Source organism: Notamacropus eugenii, chromosome 1 (assembly GCF_028372415.1).
Source record: "Notamacropus eugenii isolate mMacEug1 chromosome 1, mMacEug1.pri_v2, whole genome shotgun sequence".
Taxonomy (NCBI): domain Eukaryota; kingdom Metazoa; phylum Chordata; class Mammalia; order Diprotodontia; family Macropodidae; genus Notamacropus; species Notamacropus eugenii.
This window is the reverse complement of record NC_092872.1, coordinates 131,222,433-131,237,547: the sequence shown is the minus strand read 5'-3', so window position 1 is coordinate 131,237,547 and position 15,115 is coordinate 131,222,433. Positions and strand designations below refer to the sequence as shown.

The window sequence follows — 15,115 nt, the reverse complement described above, 5'->3', positions numbered from 1 at the left end:
GAGGTCAAGTGACTCACCTAAGGTCACAATAAATGACAGACGGGCTGGAGCCTCTGCCTCCAGGGTCCATCAATCTTCTGCATGGCACACTGCCTCCCTTCCTAGCAAAGATACAAGGAAAGACCATCCCCTACTGATCATTTGGGAGCTATTAGCCAATTTGGGGCTTATTCACATCATTTCCTTTCTCTAAGCAAATGAAGGAATCCCTCCTGTCTTCCTGTCTTTCACTGCCTGTTTTGCTGTTAATGGGCATGTCCTTGAGAATAGTGGTTTGGGATTATCTGTGGATTTTTCCCATTTATTCTGACCCTCTGTACCTACCCTATGCCCACTAATCACTGGAGAGTTATACAGCCTAGATGAAGGAGGAAGATGGAAGGGGAATTTAATGCAAACAGCCTCATACAGACCCAGTTAAAGGGTGAATTTCTCTGACCAAAAAATCGAGTCTCTGACTATTACTTGCATTATGTAAAAAATAATTCCTGTCATGAGAGCCCAGCACCTCATGTGCTCAGCTGTTTGGCAGTGACATAGCCCAGCATGAGACCCATTCCATTATTAGGGATCACCTTGGGGTTCTGGAGACCTCAATAGGTATGCATGTATCTCTAGGAGCCCCTTTCCGGCCCCATCGACCCAGCAGTGACAGGACCACTGCAAAGCCAGGGTCCCACATTCTCAGCCATTTTCCTGGAAAACTTCATTTTAATTCGTGGCTCCTTACTGGGCAGACATGGCAGCTGCTGCTGCAAGTTGGAATCCGACCCTGCTGTACAGATGGAGCCTGGTTGCCATGGCAGCTGGGTATTTATTACCATTGCTCTCCACCCCAAGTTGGCATTGGCTGGACTTTAGCATTGAATCAACAAGAAGGGAAGTAACAAAGAAAAAGGAATCTTGAAAGGCCAGGTAGCCAGCTCCAGCCCCAAACTGTGCAAAGAATGGTGAGTGAACTGAGGTCTCTAGTTGGGATCAGCATGGAACAAGGAAAGCGAGCTTTGGATAATTTCTTCTTGTTAACTTTCTCTCTCTCTCTCTCTCTGCTACAGGCAAAATTTCTGTCCCAGGATCAAATTAATGGTATGTACAGTTTGCTTTTTAATTAGCAGGATCAAACACATTTACCAGTTTGAGGCAGTTATTGTAAAAATAAACCTCATTCCGAGTAGTTTAGCTGGATTGATTATAGCTGCTCTTTCTTGTCCTGGAGTTGGGGAGGGGGTGACAGTGACTGAGGGGGATGGTGGTCCACAACCTGATTTGGGAGTGTGGCTGGCCCAGGCAGCAACCCCTGACCTCCTGGTCTCTCCTCGAACAGTAGCTCAAACCCTGGAAGAAATGTTGAGTTTGTTGAGGAAGGCAAGCCTGGGGGAAAGCATGGAGAGTCAAGAAAAGGAGCTGTTGGATGTGGAAAGCAAAGGGGAAAGAAGAGGAAGAAAAGGAGGCAGAGAAAGGGAAGAAGGAAGAGGTAGGAAAGGAGGGAAGAAAAAGTTCAGTAGATTTTCCTCGGACTTAAGTACTTCCTACTTAACCTGCCAAGGAGGATTTGAGAGGAGAATGTTGAAAGACGCTTTATGGGTTTATGTTCTTTTTAACGAACTAATTGGAGGACATTGAGAGTCCAAGAGAAGCTTGATGCCGGCGGTTTCCCTTTGGTCTCTCCTGCAGTCCAGTTCCCCTCCTTGAAAGATGAGGACATTGAAGCCTATAGAATGGAAGTGACATGGCCAAGGTCACAGAGCAACCACTGCTCTAATTCTTTGTGGTAGGGTCTCTCCCTCAAACTCGCTCACCCTCTCAGGAAATGAAATGAGGAACAAATGAACATTTCCTGCCTCTCTCATCTTGGCAAAGTGGGAGAAAGTGCAAGGGGGAAGTGGATGTAAGGAATCCGAGGCTCTTTGCCACATCCTGCTTCCCAGCCCAGGGTCCCCTCCCCTCCCCCAACGTCAAAGCTGTAAAGGAGGCTGAGTACATGGACAGCTCCTCCCTCTGTCACCGCCACCAGCCGGGAGGTTTGTATGTCTGCTCCGAGCTCTGCTCCCCACCCTCGCCTCCCCCTACCATCCCCCAACCCCCCAAGCCTGCCTGCCCATCTCCCTCCTCATCCCAACCCGACATGACAGCGGGCGACAGGAATTCAGGTCACGAATTCTTGCTCCCGGAGCCGAGCGTCCTCAGTCCGAATTGGGCTCTGACAGGAAGGGAAGATGTCACGTTCGATCTCTTTACGTTCCCCTTCGAATTTGCAGTCCCATCCCCCTGCTCCCCACGAGGCGTCTCCTCTCATTAGCTCTCGGTTCGGCCCCCTTGGGCCCCGGCCCATCTCCCGCATCCTGCCCCCCTCCTCCGCCATGATCAGGAGCCAGACGCCTGGGCCATGGGGGCGGTGTGTGGCGAGAGCAGCGGCCCCCAACCCAACCCGCGCCCGCCCTCCCCCCCCCCCAACTTTCCTCTGTTTACCTAAAGGCAGCTGATTGCCTTCGAACCTGCCCACCCTCCTTTCATTAGCGTTTCGGGCTGTCACCCTACACATACCAATGCTGCGAAAGCCTTGCCCCAGCGGAGATCCGTTGGCTCTGCGCTGGATATTCCGAAGCGCAGGAACTCCAGTCCATTCATTAGGAACCAGTAAGAGGCCTCCGGCTCCCTGAGCTGCTGTGCTGTGCTCTCTTTCCCTGCCTCCTCCCCAAACCCACCCACAGCCTGGGCTCGGTCAGAGGGGGGCCCTGGGACCCTAAGATGACGGTGGAGCAGCCGGAGGGAAGACTCTGGGGACTAAGAGATCTTGGGAGCGAAGATTCGGGGATTTGGAATTGGCCTGCTCTAGGAAAGAGAGGACAAAGGAAATCTATGGCCATCATCAAGTCTACAGGAGAATTTCCGTCCAGCCAGAGCAAGTGGACTCCAAGCTCTGTTGGACCCAAAGAGGAACCCTGTAGAATGTTGGATCCAGAAGGCCAGAGAGATCGCCAGGCCTAGAGCAAGAAGACGTGTTCAAATCCGACCTCAGGTAGCTGTGAGAGTCTAGGCAAGTCCCTTAACTGCTGTGTGCCTCAGTTTCCTCAACTGCAGCAGCACAACAGGGTTGTTGTGAGGAGCAAATAAAAGCAGATATTTTGCTTTCTTAGCACGGTGTTTGGCGTCTAGTAGTTGCTACATAAATTCTATTATTAATATTCTAGTCTCAGCCCCTCCTTTATAGAGGAGGAAGTAGGGATGTGGACCAGATGCCCCCTTGAGTTCTAGCTCTTCCCAGGAAGCAGATGGCGTTTTCCGAAGGAGAAGCTGTGGTCGCATCTCACTGCCCAGGTGGCATTGGCTCTCAGTTTGTGGGCAGCTGGTGGGAGAAACCTGGTTTGAGTTTTTCCCCATCCCCTGCGGAGGATGAAGGAGTGCTTCCTTCCTTTCTTTCTCTTTTCCTGAAACAGAGTACAAGGAATGCTTCTCCCTCTACGATAAAGAACAGAGGGGGAGAATAAAAGCTAACGACCTCATTGTGGTGATGCGGTGCCTGGGGGCCAGCCCGACCCCGGGAGAAGTCGGAAGACACCTGCAGGATCATAAACTAGGTAAGGCAGCTGGAGCCAGGAGGCACGATCAGGCCTGCATCCACAGCTGTCAGCCTGGTGGGGAAGCTGAGTCAGTGGAGTGGGAGGACCACGGAGGAGGCAAAATATAGGCCACCAGGACCAGCCTGGAAGGAGGAAAACCAGAGACAGAGGCTAGGGGGGGTGAATCTAGGCCTGAGTCATGCCCTTCCTTCCTCCCACTATGTCCCCCGATAGCCGCCCCCCCCCCCCCCCACGAGTCCTACATGGAGACAGGAGGAGAAATGTATGAAAGAAGACCAAACCCATGGGCCTGTGAGAGGAAATGGGCAGTGGGAGAAATAGAAGCTGTGTGCAGCAGAACATCTGTACTGAGGCATCATGGGGAAAAGCTTAGACCTTAGGAGACAGGGTGAAGCAGTCTGACACAAACTAGAGCCAGAAGTCAAAGGAGGAGGAAAAAAGCCCCCGTGGCCAAGGTTGTCTTTTCTTTTGAAAGTGTTCTGAATTAGAAACTTAACAATTACAGACAAATATAAACATTCCTACATACAAAGAACAAAAAAGAGGATTGTATATGAAACTGTGATCTTCTCTTAGTTTAAGTTGTAATTAAGTTAAATTTTTTCAATTAAAAATTTAATTTTCCCCTCTTCCTACCTCCACTTCCCACACACACACACATACTTCCCATCAAATAAAACAAAAACCAAAACCCTTGATGTTCTTTGTTATAAACTTACAATTATGGACAAATATAAACATTTCCATATACAAAGAACAAAAAAGAAGATTGTATATGAAACCATGACCTTCTGTTAGTTTATTTGTATTTGCATTTTTTTCAATTAATAAAAATTGAATTTTCTCTCCTTTCCACCTGTAATCCACCCACCCACTTCCCATCGCAACAAAAAATAAAAACTCTTGACTCGGTATAGTCAAGCAGAAAAATATTCCTGTACGGGCTTGTCTCCAATAATGGATGTTGAATCCATTTCCTCTTTGCCCAGAGGTGGGAAGCATGTTTCACTAGTGGTCCTCTGGAGTCAGAAATGGTCACTGCATCAATCAGAGTTCTGAAGTTATTCAAAGTTGTTTGTCTTTTTGAGATTGTTATTGTATACATTGTTCTCCTGGTTCTGCCTACTTCATTTTATCTCAGTTCATACAAGTCTTCCCAGGTTTCTCTGAAACCAACCTCTTCATTATTTCTTATAAGGGCCTCTTTCTTTTTCCTTTTTTTTAGTGAGGCAATCAGGGTTAAGTGACTTGCCCAGGGTCATACAACTGGTAAGTGTCTGAGGTCACATTTGAACCCTGACACCAGGACCGGGTGCTCTATCCAGTGCACCACCTCACCACCCTAAGGGCTTCTTTCCAAAGCACATCCATGCAATTTGTGTCTCTAGAAGGAATAAATGGCAGCACACAGGTATTTCTGTAAAAACTGGTGGGAAGGTTATGTAGGTATGAGGTGAGGGAGGAATGAAAATATTAATTCTTCAGTTGATATATGTGCCTAGCAGAAGCAGAGGGGGCAGTGGATAGAGCTCTTTGTCTGAAGCCTGAAAAGACCAAGTTCAAATATGACCTCAGACACTAGCTGTGTGACCCTGAGCAAGTCATTTTACCCTCTGTTTGCCTCAGTTTTCTCCCCTGTAAAATAATGAGATAATATTTCTTTTTAAAAAACGATCAACACATAGCACTATATAAATGCTTCCTTCTTTTCCCCTTTAAAGTCTGCAATCTGCGTGCTTTCCACACTTTACCTCATTTGAGTCTCATATACCAACCTTGTGAAGAAGGTACGACCCATATTATCTTCATTTTACAGATGAGGAAACTAAATTGAGAGAGAGATGTTAAGTAACTTGCCCTTGGTCAAATATCTACTAAATTACAGATTTAGTGCTAAAAGGGATCTAAATTTTACAAGTGAAGAAGATGGAGTGATGTGCCCAATGTCACACAAGGGTATATGTCAGAGGCAGGATTCAAACCCAGGATTCAAGCCCTCTGACTTCAAATTCTTTAGCTTTTTGAGAGAGGAAGGAAGAGTATTGTGCAGGCCTAGATTCCCTCTGTCTCAGATGCAGGATATGAACTCAAGTCATTCCTGACTCCAAGTTCAAGCATTCTATGCATTAGACCATCCTGGCCCTCCAAAAAGGACACTATCCCTCAAAACTGTAATTTAGGAGTGATGTGTAAGACCTAAGTAAGAGAGACAGAGACACAGAGACACAAAGAGAGACAGACAGAGAAATCAGAGACACACAGAGAAAGAGAAATCTAAGTTACCAGTCACTGCCTCTGAACTAAGTTTGCCTTTAGTGACTGGGGACCACAGCCAGGGCCAAAGAGATAAAAGAAAGTGTTCTGTCCCAAACCCTCAGTGCTGGGAGGAATGGTTCTGCATTTTGGTTTTTGTTTTGGGGTTTCTGGTTGGTTATGTCCTTGTTATTTTCTGGAGCTTTGTCCTCTTTTCACAGGAAGTCAAAGTTTATAGAACATTCAATTTTCATTCATCATACCTCAGGGTTTCTGAGCATCCTGGACAGACGCTCACAGCTCCCTCACATGCTCCCTTCTGAGCCCACTGCCTAATGAGTTAGTAGCTCCCATACCTAAAAGTCTGAAATGGAAGGACCCTTGAGGCAAATCTCAGAATCACAGAATGTTAGTGTTGGAAGGGACCCTTAGGATAACTAGTTTAGGCTAATCACGTAGTAGAAATAAACACTGCATTTGAAGAAGCAGTAACTAGGGCGGAGCAACTACAGCTCTGCTTCAAGGCGTCAGAATTTAGAAATCATGCCCTGTACTTGCAATCTTTTAGGATCCGTTTCCTGGAGTCTCACCATGTGCTTCCTTTCCCTTTCCCTTTCCTTTCCTTTACTCTAGGCACTAAACTAGCTACCTACAGCTCTGAGTTCAGGTTCATTCACTCCTATACGACATTGGAGAATCGGGGCATATACTTCTCCATATATAAAGTCAGGATGCTGGACTTGTTCTCCACAGGTCTCTTCTAAGTACTATGGTCTCGAAGTCCTATGGATCCCCTCATTGTGCAGACAAGGAATCCATACTGCAGAGAAAGTCTCACAGTTAGGAAGTAGCAAAGCTGGGAGTCAGACTTTCTGACTCCAAAGCCCTCCTGGGTTTGCCCCAATGTACCATGTTTCCTCCAATCTGTGTTGTTGTTCAGTCAGGTCCAACTCTTTGTGACCCCACTTGGGGTTTTCTTTTCTTTTTTTTTTTTTTAATGTTTAACAATCACTGCCATACAATTGTGATTTTACCCCCCCCTACCCCCCACTCCCCCCTTCCCTCCCCACGAGTGCATACAATTCTGTATAGATTCTACATATACTTTCCTATTGAGTATATTTTCACTATAGTCATGCTATGTAGTCAGACTAAGATAAATGAAAGAAATCGTATAACAAATCAGAACATGATACACAAACACATACACATACACAAACATGATCTGTTACATTATGTGAGTGACTTCCATATTTCTCTCTCTGAGTGTGGAAGGCATTTTGCCTTGAGAACCACCATTGGGATTTTTTTTTTTTTTGTGAGAAGTTCTTGTGTTATTACAAAAATCTAAGTCTACCAGAAAAAACTCTCACACACTGTGGTCGTTGCTGTGCATAAAGTTCTCCTGGTTCTGCTCCTTTCACTCAGCATCAGGTCATATAAGTCCTTCCAGGCCTCTCTGAAGTCTTCTTGTTCATCATTTCTTATGGCACAATAGTACTCCATTACATTCATATACCATAATTTATTCAGCCATTCCCCAATTGATGGACATCCCCTTGACTTCCAGTTTTTGGCAACTACATAGAGTGCTGCTATAAATATTTTTGTACATGTGGGACCCTTTCCCATTTTTATGATCTCTTGGGGATATAGTCCTAGTAGCAATATTGCTGGGTCAAAGGGTATGCACATTTTTGTAGCCCTTTGGGCATAGTTCCAAATTGCTCTCCAGAATGGTTGGATGCGCTCGCAGCTCCACCAACAATGAAATAGTGTTCCAACTCTCCCACATCCTCTCCAGCATTTATCATTTTCTTGTTCTGTCATGTTTGCCAATCTTATAGGTGTGATGTGGTATCTCAGAGTTGTTTTGATTTGCATCTCTCTAACCAATAGTGATTTAGAGCATTTTTTCATATGATTATAGATAGCTTTAATTTCTTCTTCTGAAAATTGCCTGTTCATATCCTTTGACCATTTATCAATTGGGGAATGACTTGTATGATTATACATATGGGTCAGTTCTCTATATATTCTAGAAATGAGGCCTTTATCCCTGAGCTTAGCTGTAAAAATTCTTTCCCCACTTGGGGTTTTCTTGGCAAAGAGACTGGAGTGATTTGCCATTTCCTTCTCCAGCTCATTTTACATATGAAGAAACAGGATGAAGTGACTTGTCCAGGGTCACACAGCTAGTAAGTGTCTAAGGCTGGATTTGAACTTGACTCTGGGCCTGACACTCTACCTACTGTGCCATCTAACTGCCCTTCCTCTAAGCCACAGGGAAAGCAATTGTAGAAAAACCAAAAATACTGGTTCCCTCTTTTCTTTTCATCCCGACCTTATGTTGATTTGATGATTAAATACTCATTAGCCACTCTCCAGTTTCCTAGAGAAAACTCTCCTTCTTATCCCTTGTCCTTTGGCATTTCCAGACAAAAATGCTGAGCTGGATTTCTCTACCTTCCTTACCATCATGCATAAGCAAATGCAGCAGGAAGAGCCCCCAACAGAAATTCTATCAGCCATGCTGATGATTGATAAAGAGAAGAAGGGGTACATCGCTGCGGAAGAGCTAAGATCCAAACTCACCAACCTGGGAGAACGGCTGACTCACAAGGAAGGTAAGGGACCAGTTGTGTGTGGCTGAAGGGCCACAGGAGTGGCAGAGGTCAGAGCTAAAGAGTGACCAGTTTCTGCTTATTTCTTTGGTTAGCTGCTAACGCAGGTGGGAGGACCAGCCTATTGCTAGGCATGACTTGAGGTCCTCCCAGCACCTTCTCCAACCATGATCTCCTGAAAATAGGATCACAGATTTACAGCGAAAAGGGCTCTTACAGGCCATGTAGGGTAGGTAGCCTCCTCATTTTTTTAGAACAGATTCGGAAACTGAGGCTCAGAGAGTTTAAGTTACTTACCTCAGGTAAATACTGCACAGATTAGAGAGGCAGAATTTGAACCCAGGCCCTCTTAGCTCCAAATCCAGAGCTCTTTGCACCATTGTGGTTGTTGTTCAGTCATGTCCAACTCTTTGTGACCCCATTGGAGGTTTTCTTGGCAAAGATACTGGAGTGGTTGGCCATTTCCTTTTCCAGCTCATTTTACAGATGAAGAAACTGAGGCAAACAGGGTGAAGTGACTTGCCCAGGGTCACACAGCTAGGAAGTGTCTAAGGCTGGATTTGATCTCATGAAGATGAGTCTTCCTTACTCCAGGCCTCTATTTGCTATACCACCTAGCTGCCCTTAAAGCATTTGGATTAGATCAGGGGTGGGGAACCTGAGGACTCAAGCCCATATATGGCCCTCTAGGTCCTCAAATGCCCTTTGACTGAATCCAAACTTCATAGAACAAATCCCCTTCGTAAAAGGAATTCCCCACCCCTGAATTAGATGATCTCTGGGATATCTTTCTACCTCTAAAATTCTATGAATTTAAAATGCAACTTTTTTTAAGTGCTAATTTGGATAAGAAATTTAATTCATCCCAAGTAAGGGCAAAAATTTAGGGGTTTTCTTGAAATGTTTTAAATCTATCAGTCAGACTCAGTGGTCCTCTTCCAAGGATATAGGCCAGCCTTCATAGGAGAGTGGTTTCCAAACCTACTACAGACTTTTCCTCAGACCCCAACTTGATCTTGGAGTTCACATGGATATCTGACCTTTGTCCTGGACAGCTAGAAAAGCAAATGTCTAGGAGTAATCTGGTTCTAACACCCACACAATTTCCAGGGAAATACAATATGTGAGGAATGCACAGGAGGATTCGACTCCAGTTGAAACCTTTCCAAATCAACAGAATCACAGCCAACCTTTCTGCCTCCTAAGAACTTGCTTTTTTATTTGAGAAACCAGATCCTCCTTGGCCTCTCTTGGGATCCAACCCAAAGCCTCTGCATTAAACAAAGACCTTGCTCCAGAATGAACCACTTTGAGCTCTGTACTTAGAAGCTCCCCTCCCCCACGCCCACAGGAAGGTGGTCAGGCCCAAACCACCATTTGTCTTCCCTCCCACTTGGGTGATTTGGACTCCAGGGAGCTGAGGGGTGTTTCAATAACCCAACTTCCTTTCAGTCTGTTCTAGCCTATATTTGTTTCTCCCTCATGGCATCACCTGACCGCATCACTCTCAACATTTCATGTTTCTTCATAGGTGACAAACTAATTCAAGAGCTTGAGGCCAGAAACCTGGGAATAATTTTCCTTCTGGCTAATTGGTTAATCCCTTTTCTTTCAGGCCCCAAAGAAAATTCAGCTGATATTTAATGAAAGTCCAGCCTAGGTGGGTGGGTGGGAAATCTGCTTGCTATCCCAAATAGCCTTTTATCTTTTTTTTTTTTTAAAATAAAATAGCCCTTTTTTGGGGGGTGGGGGTGGGGGAGAGGCTTTCTTTATATCCCTAGCACAATGCTTGGCAAATTGTAGGTGCTTAATAAATAATTGTTGATTTAAGACATTCAATTTAAGTCAAAGATTTTTTTTAAAGTACCTACTTAGCTACTGAGTGAGAGGCAGGCAGACAGCCTGAGTGGATCTAGAAGTCTTAGGTCTAATACAGCCTCTGACACAAACTAGCTGTGTGATTTCAGTTAGATTACTCAAACTCTCTGTGTCTGAATTGCAGAGTGACTGAAGATTGAACTTGAGAGAGGAGGTTTTCTCATCGGGAGGAAAGTATATGTCCAGACAACCAAGAAATGTATAAGGCCCAATACAAGGTGCTTGAAATGAAAAAAATGTCAGGAGGGATGCCTCCCCCCGGAAGCTCACAAGACATATGCACCAGTGACTATGATAGAATCGCTATATATGTAGTAGTGGTTGAACAGAAGGGTGTGGCAGACTTGAGAAGGAAGGAGGCATTAGGAAAGGTTTCATGAAGGGGTAGGGTGGTGTCCCATATGGGCTTCGAAGAAAAGGGTTTTTAAGAAGCAGTGATCTACAATGAGATGGTTCCAGGGACAGGCAATGGTATCCAGGGCTGGGGAACATGTGGCCTTCTAGGTCCTCAAGTGCAACCCTTTGACTGAACCCAAATGTCACAGAACAGGTTCCCCATCCCCCATACACAAATTGAGAAAGGCAAGAGAGGGTGGGATGAGGTGAGGGAGTAGCTATTTAGCCGGATTAGCCAGAACATAATTATTGTTGTTCAACTGTATCTGACTCTCCGTGATGCCATTTGGAGTTTTCTTGGCAAAGATGCTGCAGTGGTTTGCCAATTCCCTTCTCCGACTCATTTGACAGATGAGGAAACTGAGGCAAACAAGGTTAAGTGACTTGCTCAGAGTCACACAGCTAGTAAGTGTCTAAGGCCAGATTTGAACTCAAGTCTTCCTGAGTCTAGACCCAGCACTCTATCCACTTTAGATATGGACTATAGCAGAGAAGGGAAATAGTATGAATAAAGCTAAACGTAGCAGATTGGAGCTTCTTATATTCTTGTTCCTTTCCCTTTCCTTTCTCTAGGGAACAGCTTCAAACTTTTCTTTAATAGTCTTTGTTGAAAAAGGAGTTAGCTTGGTGGACTTGGAGTCAGGAGGCCTGGGTCTAGTCCCATATGTTGCCGCTAATTAGCAAAGTCCCTTTTCTCTGTTTCCCACATCTACAATAAAGAAGCTGGCTTAGAGGATTCTCATCCATCACAGCTGTACCATTCTACAAATCTCAGGATCCAGGGAGTAGGTGTATGCTATTTTTAATCCACAAGATTGTTTCAAATCACTGGAACAGCTTTAAGGATAAATACTTCTCCTCACTTTTTCAGTCCAGTAACCACCAAGATTGTGACTGATACAGCACCTAGATTTTTTTCCCCCAGGTTCTGAGGGACCTGCCTAGGTCCTTTATCCACCAGCTTTGTAGGACTAAGAGGCAGCATTGTAGTGGATGGAGATCCAGGAAGATCTGGATTCAAGTCTCATCTGCCACACATAAAGGCTGTGTGACTGTGGCCAAGTCAACATTCCCTGTTAATGTTCCTAAAATGTTCCTAATGTTTCTAAAGAGAGTTCTCTGAGACTCCAAGTTGTAGAACAATCCTATCAATGAAATTACAGGTCTGGTTCCAAAAAATATATGGAGAGTTAGCAAGTAGGCCACTGTTATTCTCCTAATTCATGTGTTTAATGGTCTATATCTAAAGCAAAGAACACATGCTACCAAACTTACATACATCTATCATTGGTTTAGCCAGCAAAGAAAATGGCAGTGTTCCCAATGAACGGAGAGAAGAACCAATTTTATCTCCTGCTGCAAGACAGAAAGGACACCAGAACCTGGCAATCCAGGTGCTGAATGATTTTTTTTTTCCCTTTTTAAACCTTGAGGAGTTAATCAGGCTTGAAGGCATTCCCAAGACCTGGCACTGGCCTACTTCAGGACCTTGGTTCTTTACCAATCTTCAGATTAGGGACAGGAAATCTTTACTGAGCATGACCCGAATTCTACCCAGATGGTATCATCAGGCACTGGCACGATGCTGGAAAATCGTGTTTCCCATTACAAGGGGCATGAGGGAGTCTCCTGCTGGCAACCTTCATCTTGCTAGAAAGTGACTCAGAGTCCCCAGCAGTAGAGGGATCTGATGTTCAGGGACGACATACTGGGATGTTTCCAACTAGCCGGCTGTTTCGTAGGAAACTTCTTGGTGAAGGAAGATCAATTACAGTCTCCTCAACTTCCTAAAAATACCCAGAACTACTATTACTAGATGCCAGCTTGGGTACAGAGCATGATAATTACACTTTGGGGGAGAATGGCTGAACAGAGGATATTTTCTAACTGCCCTGAATAATATGTGAATATATGATGTCTCTGTCCCAGCTAATTTAATGCTAGGTGACAATTTTCGTATCCTGATTTGACTCCTTTGAAAAGTACAGAATAAACCTTAAACTATAACAACCTACAGTAAGGAAAGAGATTGCCTTTGTGTGGAACATGGGATCCATGAACTTAATATTGATAACTGTATTTCAATATAATTGACTTCCTTTGTATATGATTCTGAGAAGGGATCCATAGGTTTCACCACACTGACAAAGGAGCTCATGACACACAAAAGGCTGCCTTGGAGCAAAAGCTGAAAGGATAAGGAAAAGAAGTCAAAAAAGATTAAGTTGAGTTGATATTCTGGAAGAGATGGAACTGGGTGAAAAAGTATACTGGTGATTCTCTATGGACAAACCAATAATTTGTATAGGTATCTAGAACCAAGAGAAACATTGGAAACAAGAATTAAAAAACCAAAAACTCAGAATAATTTTAGTTTTAAGTTTCTGGCCTGTAAATAGCAGATTCATTTCAGTTCCAATATTCTCATTAAAAAAGGAGTAAAGATTATAAAAGGAAAGCTAACGCAGTACTAATTATCTTACTGACATTGTGCAATAATGAGAAGGAAAAGAGGCATTTTTTGTCTTCACACCATCTCTCAAGATCAACATGATTCCAGCTTAGGGATGGAGATATAGTAGGTGTTTGATACCTGTTTGTTAAATTAAACTCAAGTCCCAAAGCCAGGGAATCCTGAAGAGATTGGGCCAATCCTGAGTTAAAAATGGTGGTCCAAACTGGTTTTTCAAATAAAGGCTGGAGTGAGAACAAGATTCTTGTTCATAATGGTTTCTTCTTCCTTCCCCCTCACTTTCCCAAATCCTTGGAAAGTTTCTGGGAATCATGTAAACTCAGACTAAAACCATTTGAGATTGGCAAAATTCAAAGCCATATTCAGTGAGGGCAGAAGGAGAATTAATTAAGCTCCCAGGGCGTAGGATCTGATCAAACATTCCTCTTGTCTATTTTGTACTCAAGACCTTGTTTCCTTGAATGTATCAAAATGTGATATGCCTGTAGGTATTCTAATATAATGGAAAAGATTTTTTTTGGGGGGGGGGGGAAATCTCAGTTTCTGAAAACAGCCTAATGTGATACATACAAGCAATACTGAAACTTAACTCAGAAATTAATGTGATTCATTATAGTGGACGATCTCCTGAGAGAAGCAAATATTGGACCAAATGGCAAAGTGAAGTACAATGAATTTATCCAAACGATTACACTTCCTGCACCAGATTACTGAGTTGGATATATACGGATACAAGGAGGAGTCTTTTTTGAAATCTTGAAAACTTCTGATACTTGATTGGATTTTTATAAAATTTATCCCTTTTAACTCTAGGGGTAAGTGCTACCTTATGTCCCTGATGCAGACACAAGGACTCCTCTGTAATGACACAAATAAAATTGTTTTAAGAGTGCATGACCTTGAATTCACTCAAATGGGGTCATTAATTAAAGACCAAAAAGGTAACCAGCTGGCAAAGCTGAATAAGTGCTGGGCCTCGTCTTGAGCTCAAATGTAGCCTTAGTCACTGTGTGACCCTGGGCAAGTCACTTAACCCTGTTTGCCTCAGTTTTTCCATCTGTAAAATGAGCTGGAAAAGAAAATGGTAAATCACTCCAGTATCTTTGCCAAGAAAACCTCAGGTGGAGTCATGAAGAGTCAGACACTACTGAAAAATGACTGAACAACTAAATATCAAATCCTACCTTTAAAGCTCAGCAACTATCTTCCAAACTAGTGTTAAACTAAAACATTCTTGGTGAGGTTTCATGCTGTATCATAGTGTCAGTCACACATTTCCATTATCTTAGGTATCTTAATTTCAGCATATTCCTCATCACACATATACATATAAAAGTGGTGGAAACCTACTAGCTAAGTGGGGAAAAACAATGTAATAATTAAGTTCATGTAGTAAAGTTCTACAACAGATAGAACATGCTGAAATCCATGGACACCCTACACAAGCTTAAAAAAAAATTTCTGACACTAATAGAAACTCAAAGCACTTGACACTACCCACGACTGGAAGCACACAGACTTTGGGGGAAGCTGAACGGTTCACCTAGAGAGGTTCATTTACACCCCGAGAGCTTGACTTTTTATTTTTCATCCCTCAGGGATGTGGAACTCCTTTCTCTCCTATACACCTCACAATTTGTAAGCTCTTCTCTTTGTTAAGGCCAGTCCCACTAAAGATGCCTCTGATACAGCCCCCGTGGACCACTCCTTTCTCTAGCTTCCCAGTCTTTAATCTCTCTCCAGCTGATAGCTCCTTAATCTAAGAGCTCTATCTTTTTCTGTTAAAAAAACAGTCTTCCCTGGAGCCCAATCATCTCAAGTTCTCTCTCTTCCTTTTCACAGATAAAACTCATAAAGACAGTAAGGTACATATTCTCCCTTGGCACCCACTCACTTCTCAACCTCCTGCT

The 15,115-nt window shown here is 43.8% G+C and overlaps 1 protein-coding gene across 3 annotated transcripts; it reads left to right on the top strand.

Annotated features, from left to right (window-relative positions):
* Positions 1-781: 781 nt before the first annotated feature.
* Positions 782-14,097, top strand: CALML4 (calmodulin like 4). 3 transcript variants are annotated; one of them, XM_072615055.1, is made up of 6 exons: positions 843-950; positions 1,056-1,086; positions 3,438-3,578; positions 8,273-8,461; positions 12,029-12,126; positions 13,822-14,097. In XM_072615055.1, the coding sequence occupies exons 1-6, from the start codon at positions 948-950 to the stop codon at positions 13,834-13,836; spliced, it is 477 nt and encodes a 158-aa protein (XP_072471156.1). In that variant the 5' UTR covers positions 843-947; the 3' UTR covers positions 13,837-14,097. The 3 variants fall into 3 exon arrangements, with proteins under 3 accessions (XP_072471166.1, XP_072471156.1, XP_072471175.1); XM_072615065.1 differs by lacking the exon at positions 12,029-12,126 and having other exon boundaries at positions 782-950; XM_072615074.1 differs by lacking the exons at positions 3,438-3,578; positions 12,029-12,126.
* Positions 14,098-15,115: the final 1,018 nt, after the last annotated feature.

Bases quoted from the DNA above. Each gene is read 5' to 3' on its own strand.
- CALML4 (XM_072615055.1), top strand. The intron at 3,579-8,272 runs GTAAGGCAGCTG...TGGCATTTCCAG, and splicing joins CCTGCAGGATCATAAACTAG to ACAAAAATGCTGAGCTGGAT. The intron at 8,462-12,028 runs GTAAGGGACCAG...TCATTGGTTTAG, and splicing joins ACGGCTGACTCACAAGGAAG to CCAGCAAAGAAAATGGCAGT.